This window comes from Pogoniulus pusillus, chromosome 7 (assembly GCF_015220805.1).
Source record: "Pogoniulus pusillus isolate bPogPus1 chromosome 7, bPogPus1.pri, whole genome shotgun sequence".
NCBI classification, from domain to species: Eukaryota; Metazoa; Chordata; class Aves; order Piciformes; family Lybiidae; genus Pogoniulus; species Pogoniulus pusillus.
The window spans coordinates 8,396,052-8,415,949 of record NC_087270.1 but is presented as its reverse complement, the minus strand read 5'-3'; the positions used below and the strand labels follow the sequence as shown (position 1 = coordinate 8,415,949).

Sequence of the window (19,898 nt, the reverse complement as noted above, 5' to 3'; positions counted from 1 at the left end):
ATTGCTACTATGAGACCGGACAATAAAAGAACAGAGTCCCACAAAGGACAACATACAAATCATCTCTTCACAGTTCTAACAAAAAAGGATTGTACATAAAAATGTCACAAGTAGCTCAGTACATTGGTATGATCAAAATAATGTTAAGTTCAGCTGATATTGTCACATATTTAAGGGCCAAATCCTGGCTCAATGCGCAGTTGAAGCCTAAACAGATGTTTAGAGAAAGTCACCCTAAAGTGCTATGCTAATAACAATACTATTTTTAATCTACCAAAGCTGTTTGGCCTGATGTATGTATCTAATCTGTGCTACCAAAAGAACACATGGCCAGTGGTACTTGGCTCCTGTCCTAGGACATGTCTTTATGGATTTGTCATTGCCAAGGGCAGTGGAGGCTGAAGAACAGTCTTCCTCATAGGTATGACAGTTTTGGCAAGCATCTCTATCTACTGTCCAGACAGAAGAGTTCAAAATCCTGTACATCTTATTCAGCAGTCCCATTGAAGCCAATGGAGCTTTTTTGTGAGTAAGATGAAAAGGATTTGGCCCCTAAAGTTTTTAACCCTTTAAGTAGTAAAAGAGTAGTTTCATTGCACTTAGCCCACTTATTCACAAGTAGCTTTTTACTTAAAACCAGAAGATAGTATTTGATGCATAGGAACTGTTGGTTCACAAGGAGGAAAGCATGCAGTAGTGTCTGACCACTCATAGCATTTTGTAACTGAATTACTAAAGGGAAAAAGAGATATTTGCATATGCCAATTTCATCCAATGTCTATCTAAGGTCAAAATGATTGATTCTTCAATTCTGAAGTACCACATTATGGGTACCTTAGAAAACTAAACAACTGGAGAATGTATACAGGTATGAGGCACTTGGTGCCTTAGTCTAGTTGGCTGGCTAGGGCTGGGTGCTAAGTTGGACTGGATGATCTTGGAGGTCTCTTCCAACCTGGTTGATTCAATGATTCTATGATATGACTGGATATGTACCTGTCTCCACTAGACTGAACAGATAAGCAACTTCACCTAACAGTATGAACATTTTACCAAAAATAAAAGTGGAGCAGATGGATTTTTCAAAGAGCTTCCTAAATACTTCCATATGGGACACATGATCATGACTTTGAGAAGCATGAAATTTTGCTCTAATCCACGAGGAGCTTTTGATGAGTGGAATGTGCAAGAATAGCTTTTTTTTTCTATTTAAAACAAAGCAATCTTACTCTTACATGATTCCATGTTCTGTGGTTGTGGGTTTGAATTGTTATTAATTTGAATTAGATGAGATACAGGCTAATCTGTATGCTAATTAAATGAATCAAACCTATATGATGGTGCTACTCTCAGCAAAAGTCATTGCAGTGCAGTATAGTCTAGTAACATGCGGCACTCAAAAATAGAATTTGGGATTTAAAGTCGTGTAGTGAGGATGCAGGCATGAACTCTGAGTTAGAAGTGGAAAACAAAACTGAGTATGAGGGTATTTAATCCCAACTGACAGAGTGAATTACTTCAGTGCTAATACTGTGTCACGCTCACGCTGATACTCAATATGTAGCTTCAGTGAAGCTACAAAGAGCAGAGCACGAGTCCCCAAAATGCTTGCTTCAACAACATCTGCACTCACAGAGAATTTTACAGTGTTCCCTTCTCGCAAATGAGATAAAAATGTGGATGCCTTAGAAACATAGCTAAGAACATCTCTTCTCATTGGCACCAGAGCCTGGAGGTGCATGTGAAGCTTCTGTGAATTGGTTAAAGGGAGTGAACTTCTGCCCTTTTGGTGATATTAAATCATTTTAGTTCCTTGTATTGCTTCTTTCCTCCCCAAACAGAAAGATATAAATATTCTATGCTGACAGCAGTCCTTCAGTATCAAATTCTCATGGAACGTTATGGGCTGTGTATCTCTTTGGCTAAGCGAATAGGATTAGGTTTCATGCTTAATTCCCCCACTGCATGCTGAAATTAGGAAGAAAAGTTCCTGAAAGTAATCTAAATCGAGCAGACTTCACTTTATTCACTAGGAAAACTCTACAGGCACAGCATTAGTGTAGTCATTGGAAAAATGTGAATAAGAGCTCCATAAACAGGGCTGTAATGAAGGCTTCAAAGTGAGATACATAATGGTATGCCCAGGAAAAGGCAAGAAAGGTGTTAAGGTATCTCTTTGTTCCTATAAAAGATAGGCTTTTTGGTTACATCCACTTTTCCCATGATTCATTGTTTGCCACACATATGTCCTATTCTTAAAAGCAGATCCTGGAGTCTATTTCATCTTCATTCCTCCCTCCACTAGTTATGTACCAGAATGATACTGAATAAGAGAGACACTCTGTGCATCTTCTCCATGCTCAGACATCATTAATCTCTCACGAGATTCAGCATGAACTCTTCTTCCAGATTTTGTCCCTGCTGTTGCAGTTTCTGTCTCCTTGACTTGGTGAGGATCTCAGATAAGAGAATAACACAGAGGGATATTTCTACACAGATGGGAAGAGTAGGCACAGGAGGAAACCTACTGTCTACCTTTATGACTAATGCCTGGACTGGCAAGAGAGTCACCCTGGTATGAGGAGGAGGATGTGGCAGTGATCTGCTTCTTTGTGTACACCTGGGGGTCAAGAGATCAATCTGACACCCCAGGTAGCCATCTGGGCTTGTCCATAGTGCTTACAGGAGATAATTTTGTGGATTTGGGTCTTGAAGGCCACATCACAGCATTAGATAGGAGAATTAAAGGTTTTCATGGCAGAAGATAGGCATCTCTTTCTAACTCCTGAAGGAGAAAAACATTCTGAGCAATTTCCTCTGAATACCACTGCCCCCACAGGAAAGCATTTACATGGTATATAAGCTGCTTTGGAAGGCTTTGGTTTTTTTCTCCCTTCTGTTAGTCCAACTAGAAATTGCTTAGAAAAGAACAAAGCTTTTCAGTTTTATGATGACATGTCACATTTCTGATATACGTTGAGATTGCTCATGATATTTGACTTTCATTTTGGATCCTGAAAGCATTTAAACTCAATATGAAAAAAAGCTCCACAAAAAAAAAAAAAAAAATCCAAAGCAAGTTTACCTCTGTTTGGTAGGTATGGAAACCAAAGCACAAAGAAATTATATGGTTTGCCACAAATAGTGGATTAAGTCACTGGTGAAGTCAGGAAGAAAAGGGAATTCTGCAGTTATAGGCTAAATCTCTCTTCCTGCTAAGAAAATTCATCTTCCCCCTAATACACTGTTTCATGCCACCTGTAATCATGAAAACTGGCCAATTGGCACTGCTCAAACTGTTGCAAAGCACAAAAATGCTACTTAAAGGGTTAATCACACTGCTGTGCTGGTAAACATTTTTACTTATTGCTGGTTAGACCCATATTTAAATACTGACTGGGACAGAAGAGACTGAGCTGGCCCTGGACTCTCTTGTCTTGGTGTTGGGCATGGATATTGTACAACAGGATACGCCCACAGTAGCCTCAGGCAGCTCATCTTCCTCTGTCCACTCGTTGAGATCTGGGTTATAGCACTGAATGCACTTCTTGTATTTTTTCTCTATTTCATTCCAGCCACCCACTAAGTAAACTTTGCCATTAAGGATGGAGGCACCAGCTGTACTAACGCCAGTCTGAAGCGGTGCCACGTAACTCCATTGCCCCGTGTAAGGGCTGTAACACTCCACGGGGAGAACGTCGACCCTTTCAGCTCGCCCACCGAGCTGAGACCCCCCCATGACATAGACCCTCTCCAGAAGGGACACTGCACAATGCCACCCTCTTGGAGTGCTGAGGCTGGACTTATCCTGCCAGCTATCTTTGCTGGGGTCATACATGCACACTGAGCGAGAATAAGCGTTATTAATGTAACCTCCTGTGACCAGGATACAACCATCCACCACGGCACTGGCATGGCAACACCTGGGCACCTCCAAGGGTGCCTTCATCTGCCACTGATTAGTTGCAGGCACATAGCATTCAATTGAGGAGAGGCACCCCTCAGAATTGCGACCACCCACTGCAAAAAGGAGGCCATTGAACACATTCAGGCTAAAGTGGGTGCGCCGCTGATTCATGTTTGCCAGGTGAATCCAGGTGTTGAAACGAGGATCATATCTGAAAGCATTAAAAAAGAGGGTAACTGTCTCACATGTTGTTCCACTGCATTCTACAGTCCTGTCTCTGTCCCACTACTGCTGGAGGGGTGAAGTTGCTAAAACTGTAGGTATTCACCCTTGTAGAAGTCCATGGAATGAAGCTGCTGTTCCTGGTTACATTTCCAAATGTAGTTTTTGACTGGAGAAATGTTAGTATCGTTCAAATCTGGTATTATTTCCCTGAAGTAAATCTGACTCTTCTGTCATTTGATTCTGTACAACAAACTTACCAGAATACTGGCAAAAAAAAATACTTCCAATGTAAAATAGAAAGGTTTTTTTTTTTTCAGTTTATGTCTACAGAGAATGTGAAAATTTACTAGAAGAGTTTTAAAAAAAAAGTTAGGTGGTGATTTATACTTTCATCTTTTTAGTACTTTCTAAATGGGAAGTGTTCCTTGCCTGACATTCACACAATTCACGTGGAAAGAAGGCTTTTTCATTCTAACACCATTCTTATCTGAAATAACATCATTTCCTTGACATTTAAATGGGCAATTTCAAACAAGGAAATAGAAAATTGTGACTTCTGAAGAAGCTGAGTGTGGTATTTTAATAGGCCTATACATTTCCCCTGGTGGATGCTGAGGGCATCAGAGAATCAGAGCATAAAAGATTATGAGAAAAGAAATGCTAATTGGTAGCTGTGATTCAGCGTTGTCACCTGCAGCTCTGAAAGCAAGGCCACAGACATATTGATGTGGCTTGACATGCTCAGGGTTAATGGCAGAGCAGGGAGCAGAACTCATTCAGCCATTGACCATGAGGATACCCTCACCTTCTCCCCACAATCAAGATGTGTACCCAGTACCCATTCTCTCCTTGTGAGAATGTGAGGCATAACCTAAAGGCAGAAGGTTGGGAGAGCAACAGCATAATCTCCTGTGTGTGATAAATTTTTCTGACAAAGTGGATACCACAATAAAATTGATCTTAAGGAGGTTCCTCATTCATTAACTTCGTATGTTGGTTGATATCCTGAGGAAAATGCATCTCAATGTTCCTTCTGGGAGCAGAGAGGGAAGCATTAGTATTGCCACTGCATGTCTGTAGGCTGTGAGTTGTCTCACCTCCAGTTTTTGCTCCGAGATATATTGTCAGCTTTTACACTGAACTGTTTAAAACCTAGTCCCACAGGCTTAACTACTGCATGGAGCCTATGCACTGTTCTCACCGCTGCAGTCCTTGGATGACTATAGATAGAAACTGTAATATTTCAGAAATGAGGTATTATTTGGAGTAGAGGAGCAACATAACCTTCAAGTAGAGATGGTGACATGGCTTCTAAACTCTTAACAGATTAAAACCCCCTAAAGGATAGGAACTGCAGTATAAAAGCTGCTGAAAATATGGCAGACAGTGCATAGGAAGCCATAACTTTAATGTGTAACAGGTGGGTTTCAAAACTTTCTGTGAGGTATTGGAAGCACTTTGACTTTTAAAGTCTCACTATGTCTGATTTGGTGCATTTTAGTGGTATCTTAGAACATCCCAGTCCCTATTTATTTCTTCCATTCAGAGCAAGTTATCTCACTTCCCATTGTGCATGTGTAACCAAAATGAATTTTCTTCATAGCTTGCATGTTTCTGGCATTCAAACTTTAATACAGAATAGCATCTAAATCTCCTCCATGCTGTCCTCTCTCTATTTATCTGATTGGTTCATGCTGCATTGGTCAAACTACCTGCATTGTGTGGAGCAGAACTCCCCATCCCTTTTAAACAACTGTTTAGTTACCTGCAGAAATTGCTGACTGCATGCTTGGCTTGGTTCCTGGCATCATTCTGGTCTTCCCCACCAGCCACATAGAGAAATCCATCCATCACTGTGACACACTGATTAAAACTTTTAGCAGGCATTTCACTCAGCTTCTTCCATCCATTTTCAGGATCTCTGTATAAGATGTCTCTGCTAAGAGACTTTTCTGCTAGAGCAGGACGTCCACCAACAGTAACTAAGACTCTGAAGCCTCCACGAATCCTGGTTCTTCTGGACTGAAGTGTGTTCTGGTGGTAGGGAAGCAAATGATAGTTCATGGCATCCACCAGGAGCTTATGGCAGTCTGCATCTTGCATCATTCTTGGCACAGTTTGGACATAATTGACAAGGTCTTGGGCTGAGATGGTACCAAAACGGATGTTACCTAAAAGATCGGCAGCAAACTTTACTCTTTTTTGGTCAAATTCCAGCCATTTTATTGCAATCTGGAATGCAACAATTTCAGAAGGCAGCTGCAAGTCATCATCTGCAAGAAGTTCATTAATTTGATCAAATGTGAGTTTCAGGAACTGATCTGTTTCTGAAAACTCAATGAAGTTGTCCCTAATAAATTTGTGCGCCGCCTCTTTGGTTGTTTTCAGTCCATATGTTTCTGCAATGTTGGCAATGTACATACAATTCTCTACACTGATTTCTTGGATTAGAAAATCACAGCACATCTTCACAAGAGTGTGAATCTGTAGATAAATTGCTGTGGAAATAATACTACCTATTGTGTAAAGTGAAAGAGTAAGTTTTCCAGTATAAGCATAGGTGATAACAGTAGCTAGTCCCAATGGGGATACATCATTGAGGTCTACTCTTTGAGTGGCTGGATCTTTCTTTAAGATGTTGTGGAAGTAGTCACTGCTTGAAGCCATCACCACCTTATGAACGCTGAAGGACTTAGTTTTGGTGCTGATAGTCAAGTCGCAAAGAAAATTCTCTTGTCTCATTCTGCTTAGACCTTCCAAGAGATTTGGGCTATATAATGGGTCAGAAACCTCAGATGAGATGCAACTGAAACCATTTCCTCCATCTAAGAGTCCATTCAATCCATTTAGTTTACTGAGAGGGCCATCTTCCACAATGAGAGTCATTTCATTGATATCTGCTTTGTTCTTTTTCACATTCTTCTTCTTAGGGGCCATGATTGCAACGGAATATTACAGCTTGCTAAAAAGAAAATGAAAGCATTTAGAGATACACCATGGCTGTGGAATTTAATAGCTACGTGACTGTACTACAAATCTAAGCTTTGTCAGTAACCTAGAAAAGTCACAAATGCAAAACACAGAGAATAGTATGTCTTCTTAAGAACTGTTATAGTGTCCTGGATTGTAGTGTGGCTATTCATTAGTAACAACCAATATTCAAGTTGTGAAGATTATACCTGGAAGTAATTCCTTTTTATAAAAAAGAAACCCAAGGTCCTAAATTCACACTGACTTATTAGCACCACATCCAAGGAACTGGGTGTGAAATTTTGTAAGTATATATGGAAATCAGAGAGGTTCTCTATCCAAATTCATTACTGTGCTAGTTTGAAGCAGGCTAGAATGTTTTGGTGAGAAGAACTAGATTACAGGCTGTGAAAGGAAAACAAGGCTGATGTCTACTTCACTCACAGGCTTGCTGAGATGTATAGGAACAAGAAATGGAAACATAGATAACCACTCTCACTGGGGCTGCTGGCTGAGCTGCATCTTACTCTCTAACCTCACCCTCCATTTTGGACTAATCCACTTTGCTTCCTAAGCCCCTGGCCGAACCTCCATTCTTCCTTGGGACTGGGGTAAGGTTGAGAGGGGTAGGGGGAAGGTGAAGGGGTGGTTGAGAGCCCCTCCTGGGGACTCAGGTTTCTGGGAGGGCTGTTGTGTTTCTGTATTCCCTTTTACCTTGTCTATTCCCTGCCATTGGAATGGGCTGCCCAGGGAGGTGGTGGAGTCACCGTCCCTGGAGGTGTTCAAGCAAAGCCTGGCTGAGGCACTTAGTGCCATGGTCTAGTTGACTGGCTAGGGCTGGGTGCTAGGTTGGCCTGGATGATCTTGGAGGTCTCTTCCAACCTGCTTGATTGTATGATTCTAAAATTAAAAATCCTCTAGGGACTAGAAAACTGTTATTCAATCCCATAGTTCCGCTATCACTTTATAAACTCATGGCAAGGCCAGCTCATCCTCCTGTCCTCCTCCAGCCCTGTGTCAGGTGGGAGCTGCTTTTATCAGGACAAACATGTAAGGAGTAGACCTGTTTGGGGGCCTCCAAAGGCTTATGTTTAGGCCTCTTGGATGGTGGTGGCATTGGGGGGGGGGGCGAATTATAGATGTAGTTTTGGGTTGGGGGTCACCATAGATGTTGCATCTGCTTCTGCAATTTTCTGTATCTCTCTCTCCAAATAGCATTCTGGGTTTTTTTCTCCAGTTCATTTGAGAGCTTCCTTTTGTTGTCTCTCTTTAAAAAAAAAAACAACAAACCATGACATGTTAATATTCTATTTCCCATGTCAGAGTCACAAATAACTTCCAGCTGTAGCACACTTTGCTTGCTTTTCAATATGAGTAATTTGAAATGTATAATCCTAGGATTTGGCAGAGATTTAGGAAGAAGATGTCTAACTTTTATTGGAAAAAAAAATGTCATGCAAACTCTAGCAAGATTAATTACTTTAAACAAGTTCATTATGTAAGAAGGTAAAAACTTTTCCCATACTGTTAAGTTAGAACAGATACTTCAATTATATGCATTGAGTCCAGGCAAGTTCTAGCTCTTGCTGAAATGAAGGACTACTTTTTGTCAAATGCAATGGAAGACAGTACCTAAGCAGTTTCCAAAGGAAATGGTTCAAACAAATCCTAGCTGTGACTAGTGGTGTCCCCCAGGAATCAGTGCTGGGGCTAGTCCTGTTCAACATCTTCATCAGTGACACTGATGAGGGCACAGAGTGTCTGCTCAGCAAGTTTGCTGATGACACCAGGCTGGGAGGCTTGGCTGATCCAGCTGAAGGCTGTGCTGCCATACAGAGAAACCTGGACAGACTGAGAGCTGGGCACAGAGGAACCAGATGAGGTTCAAGAGTCCTGCATCTGGGGAGGAATAACAAACTGCACCAGTCCAGGTTGGGAGGTGATCTGCTGGAGAGCAACCCTGTGGAGAGAGACCTTGGGAGTGCTCGTGGCTAACAAGTTACCCATGGCACAGTAATGTGCCCTTGTGGCCAAGAAGGCCAATGGGATCCTGGGGTGTATTAGGAGGAGTGTGTCCAGCAGATCAAGGGAGGTTCTCCTCCCCCTCTACTCTGCCCTGCTCAGACCTCATCTTGAATACTGTGTTCAGTTTTGGGCTTCCCAGTTGAAGAGAGACAGGGATCTGCTGGAGAGGGTCCAGCAGAGGGCTACAGGGATGATTAGGGGACAGGAGGGCATGGCTTATGAGGAGAGGCTGAGGGCCCTGGGGCTGCTTAGTCTGGAGAAGACTGAGAGGGGATTTCATAAATGTTTATAAGCATCTGAAGGCTGCCAGGATGGGGGGGACAGGCTCTGCTCACTGCTCCCTGGGATAGGACAGGGAGCAATGGGTGGAAGTTGCAACACAAGAGGTTCCACCTCGACACAAGGGGGAACTTCTTTACTGTAAGGGTCACAGAGCACTGGAACAGGCTGCCCAGGAAGGTCGTGGAGTCTCCTCTGGAGCCTTTCAAGGCCTGTCTGGATGTGTTCCTCTGTGATCTGTGTTAGATAGCAATGTCCTGCTCCGACAGGGGGCTTGGACTCGATGGTCTCTTTGGGTGCCTTCCAACCCCTAACAGCCTATGATGCTATGAAATCAACACCTATGGAAATACATGCTGAAGGAAAGCACTGATCTTAAACAACAGAGTTAAATGTGTTATTGCTGAGCCTGCCATTCAGATAGATTCAAAGATAGCATTTGGAGATCTCTTGCAACCTGGTTGATCCTATGATTCTATGATCTATCTCTTTTGTATCCATTGCTTTGCAAACAATTCATACATGCTAATCTTCTCTGATCTCGCAGTCATGAAAACCAGACTAAGAAGAAATGCTCCTAATGATAATACAAACATCTGGGTTCTTTTAAATAACTTAACACAAAAGACTCAGTAATGTTTCAATCTAGAGTCTCAGCACATCAATATTTCCTTGAGCACACAGCACGTAACAAAATGGTGATTTAATTATAGAAAGGAATGGTTGCTGCCTGTGAGCACCAGGATTTCTTTTCCTTTTTTTTTGCTGCTGGGTGACAACCATGCACAGAGCAGGCAAGGGAGAAGGCCATGTGTGCTGAAAGTGTCAGTGTCAGCCCATGCTGACGTCAGCTGCCATCCCCAAAATGTCAGTGTGCCAGTGTTGGGGTCAGCTGCTGCCCAGCTCCCCCCCTTCTCCGGCTGCATTCCAGAAGCTGCATCTGTTGAGACCTATCAGAGTCACCTCCCAGAATAGCAACCTCCCAACAGCTTGCCATTTTAAGACAGGTTCAATCGAAGCTGTAGCTGCTGGTTTAGTATATTTGGTTGTCTGACACAACTTTTGTTGCAAAAACCCTACGATATTGCAGGTGTCATGTATATTTGCTGGTGTAGAATACAAAGCCAAAACTTCTGGATGTCTTTTGATGCTATCCATAAAGTTATATCTTTGCATAGCAATAGCCACAGCATATTATTTGGCAGTCATATTTGTGGTTCTAAGTATTTTTAGAGACCAATAGCTTTAAATGTTTAATACGTGCAGCTCTTAATGTTTATTGCCTCACTACATCATTGCAGAGCTTACTTAAATCCTCTCTGTTAAAAATGTCCACTCTCCAATGTTTTTCCCCTGAAAAACACTTTTCCATCAGCAGAAATGTCACCAGATAGTTCAGTGTATTAGCAGATAAGTGACAAAACATGCATAACCAGTGAAACAAATCAAGCAGTTCTGTAATACATCCAAGTCACTTAGCTTTGAAAACCCAAGATGATTTGGTTTTCTATAGCTGCTTGCTTTTGCCCTATTTATTTTAGCTTAACAACAACTCACCTTAAAAGACACTTGGGGACCCAAACCAATGCATTCTAATATCCAACCTCCCTCCACCCCTTAAAATATTATTTTCTAAACACTATCAAAGTGAGGAGTTAAAATCCCCTTACCCTCCTTAGAAAAATGTTGTCCCAGAGCTGTCCAAGAAGCTGTCAGTGAAAATGTCTCTTCCTTGGAAAAATGAGAAGACTAAAAGAGAGAAAATGTGATAAAAAAACAGAGAGAAAGATAAGAGTCCACTTGGTTAGCTCCAGCTTGTGGTTTCCAGTGTGACGCTTTACTGTCACAGTGAGCAAGAGAGACTGGAGTCTGTGCTTGGGTGCTCTTTAAAATGACCCCTCCTCTCTGTGTCTCACTCACTGCCTCTGCCCAGCCATAGGACCTCAGCTTCCCAGGGCTGGAAACCAGCAGGACAAGCCAGACACACAGGGACGAAGGAGGAAAAGGAGGGGACTGTAAGGACGGTAGATCCACCCCAGGTAATAATTGTTTTGTGTAAGTGTAGCGTGGACCACAGAATTCCTCATCCCTAAGCCGGGTGCATGGGAGAGAGCCAGTATGCTCAGGGAGGGGAAGGTTTAGATTAGATGTAAGGAAGATGATTTCTACTATGAGGGTGGTGTGGCACTGTAACAGGTTGCCCAGACAAGTTATGGCTCCTCATCCCTGCAAGTGTTCAAAGCCAGGCTGGATGGGATGTTGAGTAACCTAAACTAATGAATGATGTCCCATGGGAGGAGGTTGGACTGGATGATCTTTGAAGGTCCCTTCCAACCCAAACCATGCTGTGAGGACATCATTCTATCATCTAACAGAACCAGCAGGAAATGCCAAGGAATAGCTGGCACTTCAGTTCCACTTTCATATGGTTTCAGTGCTTAACTCTGGAAAGAGGGAAGGAGTATGGCTGATGAGGATTCATAGTCATGGCCTATTTCTTGGCATTAGGTCATTGCTTCCACAAAGACTTGCCTCAACACTCAAAGTTACTGGCTCACATCCCCTGTTTTATTTTCAGAGAGATGTGAACTTTGATCTATTGCCTTTCAAGAAAGTATCCTAACTTTTGGATTAAACCATGCACTAGAATACTTTGCCTCCACCTCTTGTCAGTCAATTTCCAAAATAACATAAAGCCAAATCTTCACATCCCAGGAGAATTTCGACCCATGAGAGAGATAAAAGAGATGTGACTGCATGGAAAGAGAAGTATATCGAGGGAAGTGAGAGTCAGAGAAAAGGAAGATTTACTCTGACTGAACTTGTGTAACATTTCATCTGCACCAGTGGGTCCAGAGGAAGGCTGCAAAAGTGATTAGGGGGCTGAATCTGTGAGGACAGGCTGAGAGAGTTGGGAGAAGACCTTATATTTGCCTTCTGGTACTTAAAAGGGGCCTACAGGAAAGGTGGGGGAGTATGTAACAATACAGAGGACAAGGGGAACGCTCCTTGGAAGTGTTCAAGACCTTGATGGGCAACAAGGTTGGTGAGGGGGCTACAGCACAAACCCTACAAGGAGTGGCTGAGTGAGCTGGCATTGTTCAGCCTGGAGAAGAGGAGGCTCAGGGGAATCCTTATTGCTCTCTACAACTACCTGAAAGGACGTCGTAGCCAGGTGGGGGTTGGTCTCTTCTGCCAGGCAACCAGTGACAGAACGAGAGGACATAGCCTTAAGCTGCACTAGGGCAGGTTTAGGCTGAATGTCAGGAAGAAGTTCTTCACAGAAAGAGTGACTGGCCATTGGAATGGGCTGCCCAGGGAGGTGGTGGAGTCACCATCCCTGGAGGTGCTTAAAAGGAGGCTGAATGAGGTACTTAGCACCATGGTTTTGTTAATTAGAAGGTACTGGGTGATAGATTGGACTCGATGATCTCAGAAGTCTTTCCCAACCTGGTTAATTCTACAATTCTGATTCTGTGGATGGGGCTTTCAGCAATGTGATCTAATGGAAGATGTCCCTGCCCATTGCAAGGGAGCAGCTTGTTCCAGTGCTCTGTCACCCTCACAGTGAAAAATATTTCCCTTATGTTTCCGTGGAACCTCCTGTGCTCCAGCTTGCACCCATTCTCCCTTGTCCTGTCATCGGACATCACTGAGCCTGGCTCCATCCTCCCAACACTCACTCTTCACATCTTTACAAACATTAATGAAGTCACTCCTGTCTCCTCTTCTCCAAGCTAAAGAGACCCAGCCTTTCCTCATAAGGGAGACATTCCACTCCCTTGATCAGCTTTGTGGCTCTGTGTTGGGCACTCTCAAGCAGCTCCCTGTCCTTCTTGAACTGAGAGGCTCAGAACTGGACACAATATTCCAGATGTGGCCTCACCAGGGCAGAGCAGTGGGGGAGGAGAACCAGGAGAATCATAGAATCATTCTGTGATTCTAGAATTCTGTGATCTGACAGACTTATTCAATTGCCTCCAGGCATGGATGGGCTACTACAATAACTGCTGCAAAATAACACTTGTCATTTTGAACAAAAGGGCATCTGTGTTGTACTGGAGTTACAGAAAGTTATGAGATAAAGATGAAAGAATGTAAGAGGGGATTAAAGGCAATCAAATGTGTGAAATGAGAGTGAAAAAGAGAGGCATAAAGCCAAAACCTCCCAAGAGCAACATGGTAACCAGCTTTCCTTAAAAAAATTGGGGTCACAGCTGCAAAAATATTAAGGGCAAAGCCTTATTTTAAGACATAGTTTAGGAACTTCTTCCTCTACCACGCTTTTTTTCCTCATGTGCTTTCCTACTGCTTCAAATACAGAACTCAATATAACACCAATTTGAGATATAGGATGACATCTATCACCCCCTTAACACATCTAAATATGTTTTCATTTACCAGACAAATCTAATTATAAAATTCCTTACATGGACATTCTTAACTGTTTTGTTTTGAAGCTCTGCCATAACGGGATCGGCTGCAATGATTTTTACACAAGGAATATATTCCCCACTTTGCTCCAGGAGTTCTAAGCGTGTTTAAGAATTGTTTTCTGTAGAAACAGCAGGCATCATTCTGAAACAGGATTTCTAAGCAAATACATCCTGGTCAATCTGAGTTACTCAGTGTTCTCTAACTCCTCAGACCCAACCTCTTACACTGTTCTACCCCCTCAAACTCTGATCTAGCGCTTCTCGCTAGCTCACACAAAGCCTGTTTCTCTTTATGGTTTCACTCATTCCTTGGAAACTCACCAAGCACTGGCAGTAGGGCATGGAGAGGACCCTAGGGATGAGATGGGAGCTTGCAAGCCTTGTGGGGGAGCTGATGGCACAACACAGCTCTTGAGCACGTAGTGAAAGAGCAATTACTGGAGCTGTATTTTTGTGCGTGGCAATTTCACTTCTTCCTAACAGAAGTACAACATTGATGCCAAACAAACAAATCTGCTTAATGAGGATAACAAACTTGGAATTCTCTGCCAAAATTATGACAGGTGATATGAGGAATGCTGCAGTGAGATCTGGGCTAGAAACATTTTCTTGATATAGGAAAGTTTTTGAGATTTCTAAATGTTTTCTTCTTCACTGGCATAACTTTCAGAGTAATTGGGCAAAAATGCAGTAATATTTTCCTCATCCCAGAAAATCCAGTAACTTGATAAATGAGGCTTTGAAGGAACATATGGGAAATCCAGCTCCAGTTGCATAATCCACATGACAATCTGAGCCTCAACTTCCCTACTCAGAGGCTGAATGTCTTCCAGAATTTCTTCTGCATAAATGCCACTTTGCTGAAGCAACTTCGTATTATCAGGGGCCAAAAAACTGAAGAAAGAGTAATTATTTGCAGATGGCTAGTTTTGAGGTAGGGTTGATCAAGTCTCTACACACTGTGAAGATAATTAGTTCCATCAAATAAAAGTAAGCATGGGAACTGGAGAGCCACCCTGCAAGAGGGACCTAGCTTTGGTTTCTTCCATACCCCACCTGAGCACTCTACCTATTGTATTGCCATCCCAGCTATTTTGGTTTCTCCACTGATGAATCTGCTGTATGCTGTGCCAAGCTGCAATAAGAAAAGTAACCTTAACATGCAAATAACAGACTTTTGACTACTTAAAATTCCCCTGTAGTTCAGACTGGATACACTTTTCTAACACTTCCTCTGAGCACTGCTTGAAAGAGGGAGAGATGTTGTTCTATGTATCTAGTTTAATTGCTGTCTACAACTACCTGAAGGGAGGTTGTAGCCAGGTGAGGGTTGGTCTCTTCTGCCAGGCAACCAGGGGACACAGTCTCAAGTTGTGCCAGGGGAAGTATAGGCTGGATGTTAGGAGGCAGTTGTTGGCAGAGAGGGTTATTGGCATTTGAATGGGCTGCCCAGGGAGGTGGTGGAGTCACCATCCCTGGAGGTGTTCAAGAAAAGCCTGGATGAGGCACTTGGTGCCATGGTCTAGTTGACTGGCAAGGGCTGGGTGCTAGGTTGGACTGGATGATCTTGGAGGTCTCTTCCAACCTGGTTGATTCTATGATTCTAGCTTCCAAGAAAACACTGCAAACTCGCAGATCTTTTAAGAAGGGCCTTATTCAGCTTGGAGTCTTTCAAGGCATGTGCTCAGCTCCAGCTAGCTCCAGGTCAGAGATCCTGTTTCAGTTATGTGCAGTTTGCACAGCACCACAAAATCATCCCCTGCCCTGTGTGTTTTGTGACCTTAGGAAAACCACAGAGGAGCCACACTGATAGCTGCAGAGCCCAAAAGTCCTCTGACCCCTCAAGAAGCCCCAAATCAAACAAACAAGAAAAACCCCATTAGCTAGCAGGCTGTAAATGAGGTAGAAGGGGTGCCTGCTTGAGCCTGTGCATTATCCTCACCTGCAGATTAAGACTGCAGAAACACAGGCAGCAGTCATGTTTTTGTGGGCTTGGCCTGGCTACCCCTACAGAAGCCATTGTGCTTAGAATCATAGAATCAAGCAGGTTGGAAGAGACCTCCAAGATCATCCAGGCCAACCTAGCACCCAGCCCTATCCAATCAACTAGACCATGGCACTAAGTGCCTCATCCAGGCTTTTCTTGAACACCTCCAGGGATGGTGACTCCACCACCTCCCTGGGCAGCCCATTCCAATGGGAATCACTCTCTCTGTGAAGAACTTCTTTCTGCTAAGCAGCCTTACAGCTGTGCAGAGACAAGAGAAATCCCACAGACCTCATTTACCTGCAGGTGACTGAACAAATTTGCATGAGCCCCAACGACCACCTGGTGCACTCTGAGGGAAAATCCTCTCACATCTTCCCAAGGTTGGCACAGCTGTACAGACAGACCTACTGTGATGTTCTTGCAGGACACAAGCACACACCAAAGCGTTTCCCGGGGCAGAACGCTGTTCTCCTTGCCCTGCTTACCTCCATTGGCTTACTTACATTTGTAACTGTGCTTGTACAGCGCCGTGCTGTGTCTTTAAACAAAGTCATAGAATCATAGAATCAACCAGGTTGGAAGAGACCTCCAAGATCAGCCAGTCCAACCTAGCACCCAGCCCTAATCAATCAACTAGACTTTCTTGGCCACCTGGGCACACTGCTGGCTCATCTTCAGCTTACTATCTATCAGTACCCCCAGGTCCCTTTCCTCCTGGCTGTTCTCCAGCCACTCAGTCCCCAGCCTATAGCGCTGCTTGGGGTTGTTGTGGCCAAAGTGCAGAACCCTGTACTTGGCCTTGTTAAATCTCATCCCATTGGCCTCTGCCCACCCATCCAGCCTGTCCAGGTCCCTCTGCAGGGCTCTCCTACCTTCCAACAGATCAACACCTGCTCCTAGCTTGGTGTCATCTGCAAACTTACTAATGCAGGACTCAATGCCCTTGTCCAGGTCATCAATAAAGATATTGAACAGGACTGGGCCCAGCACTGATCCTTGGGGAACACCACTAGTGACAGCTGCCAACTGGATGTGGCACCATTCACCACCACTCTCTGGGCTCTGCCATCCAGCCAGTTCTTGATCCAGCACAGAGTGAATCTGTCCAAACCATGAGCTGCCAGCTTGACTAGGAGCTTCTTGTGGCAGACAGTGTCAAAGGCTTTGCTGAAGTCCAAGTAGACTACATCCACAGCCTTCCCCAAATTCACCAGGCGAGTAACCTGATCATAAAAGGAGATCAGGTTGGTGAGGCAGGACCTGCCCTTCCTAAACCCATGCTGGCTGGGCCTGATCCCTTGGCCATCCTGTAGGTGCTTTGTGATGGCACCCAAGATTACCTGTTCCATGACCTTGCCTGGCACTGAGGTCAGGCTGATAGGTCTGTAGTTTTCTGGCTCCTCCTTACGACCCTTCTTGTGAATGGGTATCACATTGGCCAGCTTCCAGTCTTCAGGTACCTCTCCAGTGAGCCAGGACTGCTGAAAAATGATGGAGAGTGGCTTGGCCAGCTCATCTGCCAACTTTCTCAGCACCCTAGGGTGGATCCCATCCGGTCCCATGGACTTGTGAGGATCCAAATGATGCAGCAGGTCCCTTACTGCTTCCTCATGGATTAGAGGGGGACCATACTGGTCCCTGCCTCCATCTGCCACTTCAGGAGTCCAGCTGTCCTGGAGACAACCTGTGCCACTAGTGAAGATTGAGGCAAAGAAGGTGTTAAGCACCTCTGCCTTTTCCTCATCCTTTGTCACTATATTCCTCTCTCTATCTAACAAGGACTGGAGGTTGTCCTTGGCCCTTCTCTTGCCATTCATATATTTAAAGAAACACTTTTTATTTTCCTTGGCAGCCGTGGCCAGCCTGAGCTCCAAATGGGCTTTTGCCTCTCTAATTTTTCCTCTACAAGACCTAGCAACTTCCTTGAACTTCTCCTGGGACACCTCCCCTCTTTTCCAAAGGTGATACACTCTCTTTTTAATCTTTAATTCCTTCAGCAGCTCCCTGCCCATCCAGCCTGGCTGCCTCCCTCGTCAGCTCATCTTCCGGCTCAGTGGCACTGCCTGCTCCTGTGCCTGCAGGAGTTCTTTCTTGAAGCAGCTCCAACCTGCCTGGACCCCTTTGTTTCTAAGGGCTATTTCCCAAGGAACTTTCTGAATTAGTTCCTTAAATAGGCTGAAGTCTGCCCTTCAGAAGTCCAGTGTGGAGGTTCTGTTGATGCCCCTCCTGGTTTCTCCATATATTGAAAACTATAATTTCATGGTCACTGGACCCCAGGCAGCCTCCAACCACCACATCTCCCACCAGCCCTTCTTTATCTGTGAACAGCAGGTCAAGCAGGGCTGCACTCTTGGTAGGCTCATGCAACAGCTGAAATAAGATGTTATCCCTCACACACTCTAGGTACCTTCTAGATTGCCTCTTCTGTGCAGTGTTTAAGTCCCAGCAGATGTCTGGTAGGTTAAAGTCGCCCACCAGAACAAGGGCAGGTGATCTTGAGGCAGCCTCCAGTTGCTTAAAGAGTAATAAATCAACCTCTTTCTGGTTGGGTGGTCTATAACAGACTCCAATCAGGATATCAGTCTTGTTGGCCTTTGCCTTAAGTCTCACCCATAATGACTCAACTTGATCATCTTTGATTTCTACCTCCATGACATCCAGAGCATCCCTAATATACAGAGCCAATTCCCCCACCTTTTCTCCCTTGCCTGTCTCTCCTGAAGAGTCTGTAGCCACTGATTACAGTACACCAATCATGTGAGCCATCCCACCACGTTTCAGTGATAGCAACAGTATCATAGTTTTCCTCCCCGGGCAGTCTCTGCCGCCCTGCCGCCGCTCTCCCCCTTCCCCCGGGCAGTCTCTGCCGTCCTGCCGCCGCCTGTCCCCAGGCAGCCTTTGCTACCTTTCTCCTCTCTACGTTACCAGCTCTTGCTCCATTACCAGCTGCTGCTCCACTCCGTTACCAGCTCCAACTCCTGCTCGGTTTCCAGCTCCTGCTCCATGTTCGCATCCACCGCAGAACCTAGAGCAAAACCTTCGAGGATCCAAACTCCCAGACAAAGCTCAGCCTCAATAACAACAGCAGCACAGACTTAGCACCGGTGAGCTAAAGGTGGATGTCAGCAGCCTAGCCCTAAGGCGGCCCTAGCTAGCCGGGGGGCCAGCGAGGCCCCCCGGCCTTTGAAACCCTCCACCACACCCCGGTGCTCGCCCGTGCGCACTCACCTGGGATGCCAGCGGAGGATCCCTTGGCCCGCAATGGGCCCAGCTTGGGGCTGGGCTCCTCCTGCTCTGCTTATATGGGGGAGGGAGCAGGGAGGGCAAAGTGGCCACAGCTGGGGTGGGAGGAGACTTCAATTGGCCTCAGGTGCTGCGGGGGTGGGAGAAGGAGAAGTGAAAATCAAACAAACGCCACCAAATCCAGCCAAGGAGAGCTTTAGCTAACAGCCAGGTGGGAAACAAAACAAATCAAACCCCAAAAGCTCATAGAGAGAGCATCCAACCAGACTGGCACATGGGAGATGTTTTCCAGCTAGGGTGGGACATGGGAGATCTCCTTAGAATCATGGAATCGAGCAGGTTGGAAGAGAGCTCCAAGCTCATCCAGTCCAACCTAACACCCAGCTCTAGCCAGTCAACTAGACCATGGCACTAAGTGTCCCAGCCAGGCTTGGCAAGAACACCTCCAGGCACGGCCACTCCACCACCTCCTTGGGCAGCCCATTCCAATGCCAATCACTCTCTCTGCCAGGAACTTCCTCCTAGCATCCAGCCTAGACCTGCCCTGGCACAGCTTGAGGCCGTGTCCCCTTGTTCTAATCTTGGAGGAGAAAAGGCTTCACTCTTCAAAGGATGTTTTTCCAGGCAGCCAGTTGTAAAATCAGTCCCAGTTCTGCCCAGTGCCCTTTCCTCAGTGTCCCACAGAACCTCTGGAATGGGTTCTCCAGCCTGATCTTTCCTTTGGATCTGCAGACTGAATGCCCGAGTGCTGTGTTGGCATAGGTTAGGGAAAGACAAAAAGAGGGGGAGGGGAAAGCAGCCCCCGTGTGAGCGCTTGTACAGT

At 44.8% G+C, this 19,898-nt stretch overlaps 1 protein-coding gene across 3 annotated transcripts; it reads right to left on the bottom strand.

Moving 5' to 3' along the window:
- Window positions 1–3,344: 3,344 nt before the first annotated feature.
- On the bottom strand, window positions 3,345–19,122 carry KLHL31 (kelch like family member 31). 3 transcript variants are annotated; one of them, XM_064145817.1, is made up of 5 exons: window positions 19,061–19,095; window positions 18,758–18,903; window positions 11,077–11,155; window positions 5,898–7,094; window positions 3,345–4,118 (listed from the first exon to the last, which is right to left on the bottom strand). In XM_064145817.1, the coding sequence occupies exons 4-5, from the start codon at window positions 7,067–7,069 to the stop codon at window positions 3,386–3,388; spliced, it is 1,905 nt and encodes a 634-aa protein (XP_064001887.1). In that variant the 5' UTR covers window positions 7,070–7,094; window positions 11,077–11,155; window positions 18,758–18,903; window positions 19,061–19,095; the 3' UTR covers window positions 3,345–3,385. The 3 variants fall into 3 exon arrangements, with proteins under 3 accessions (XP_064001887.1, XP_064001886.1, XP_064001888.1); XM_064145816.1 differs by having other exon boundaries at window positions 18,776–18,903; XM_064145818.1 differs by lacking the exon at window positions 18,758–18,903 and having other exon boundaries at window positions 19,061–19,122.
- Between the last annotated feature and the right edge of the window lie 776 nt (window positions 19,123–19,898).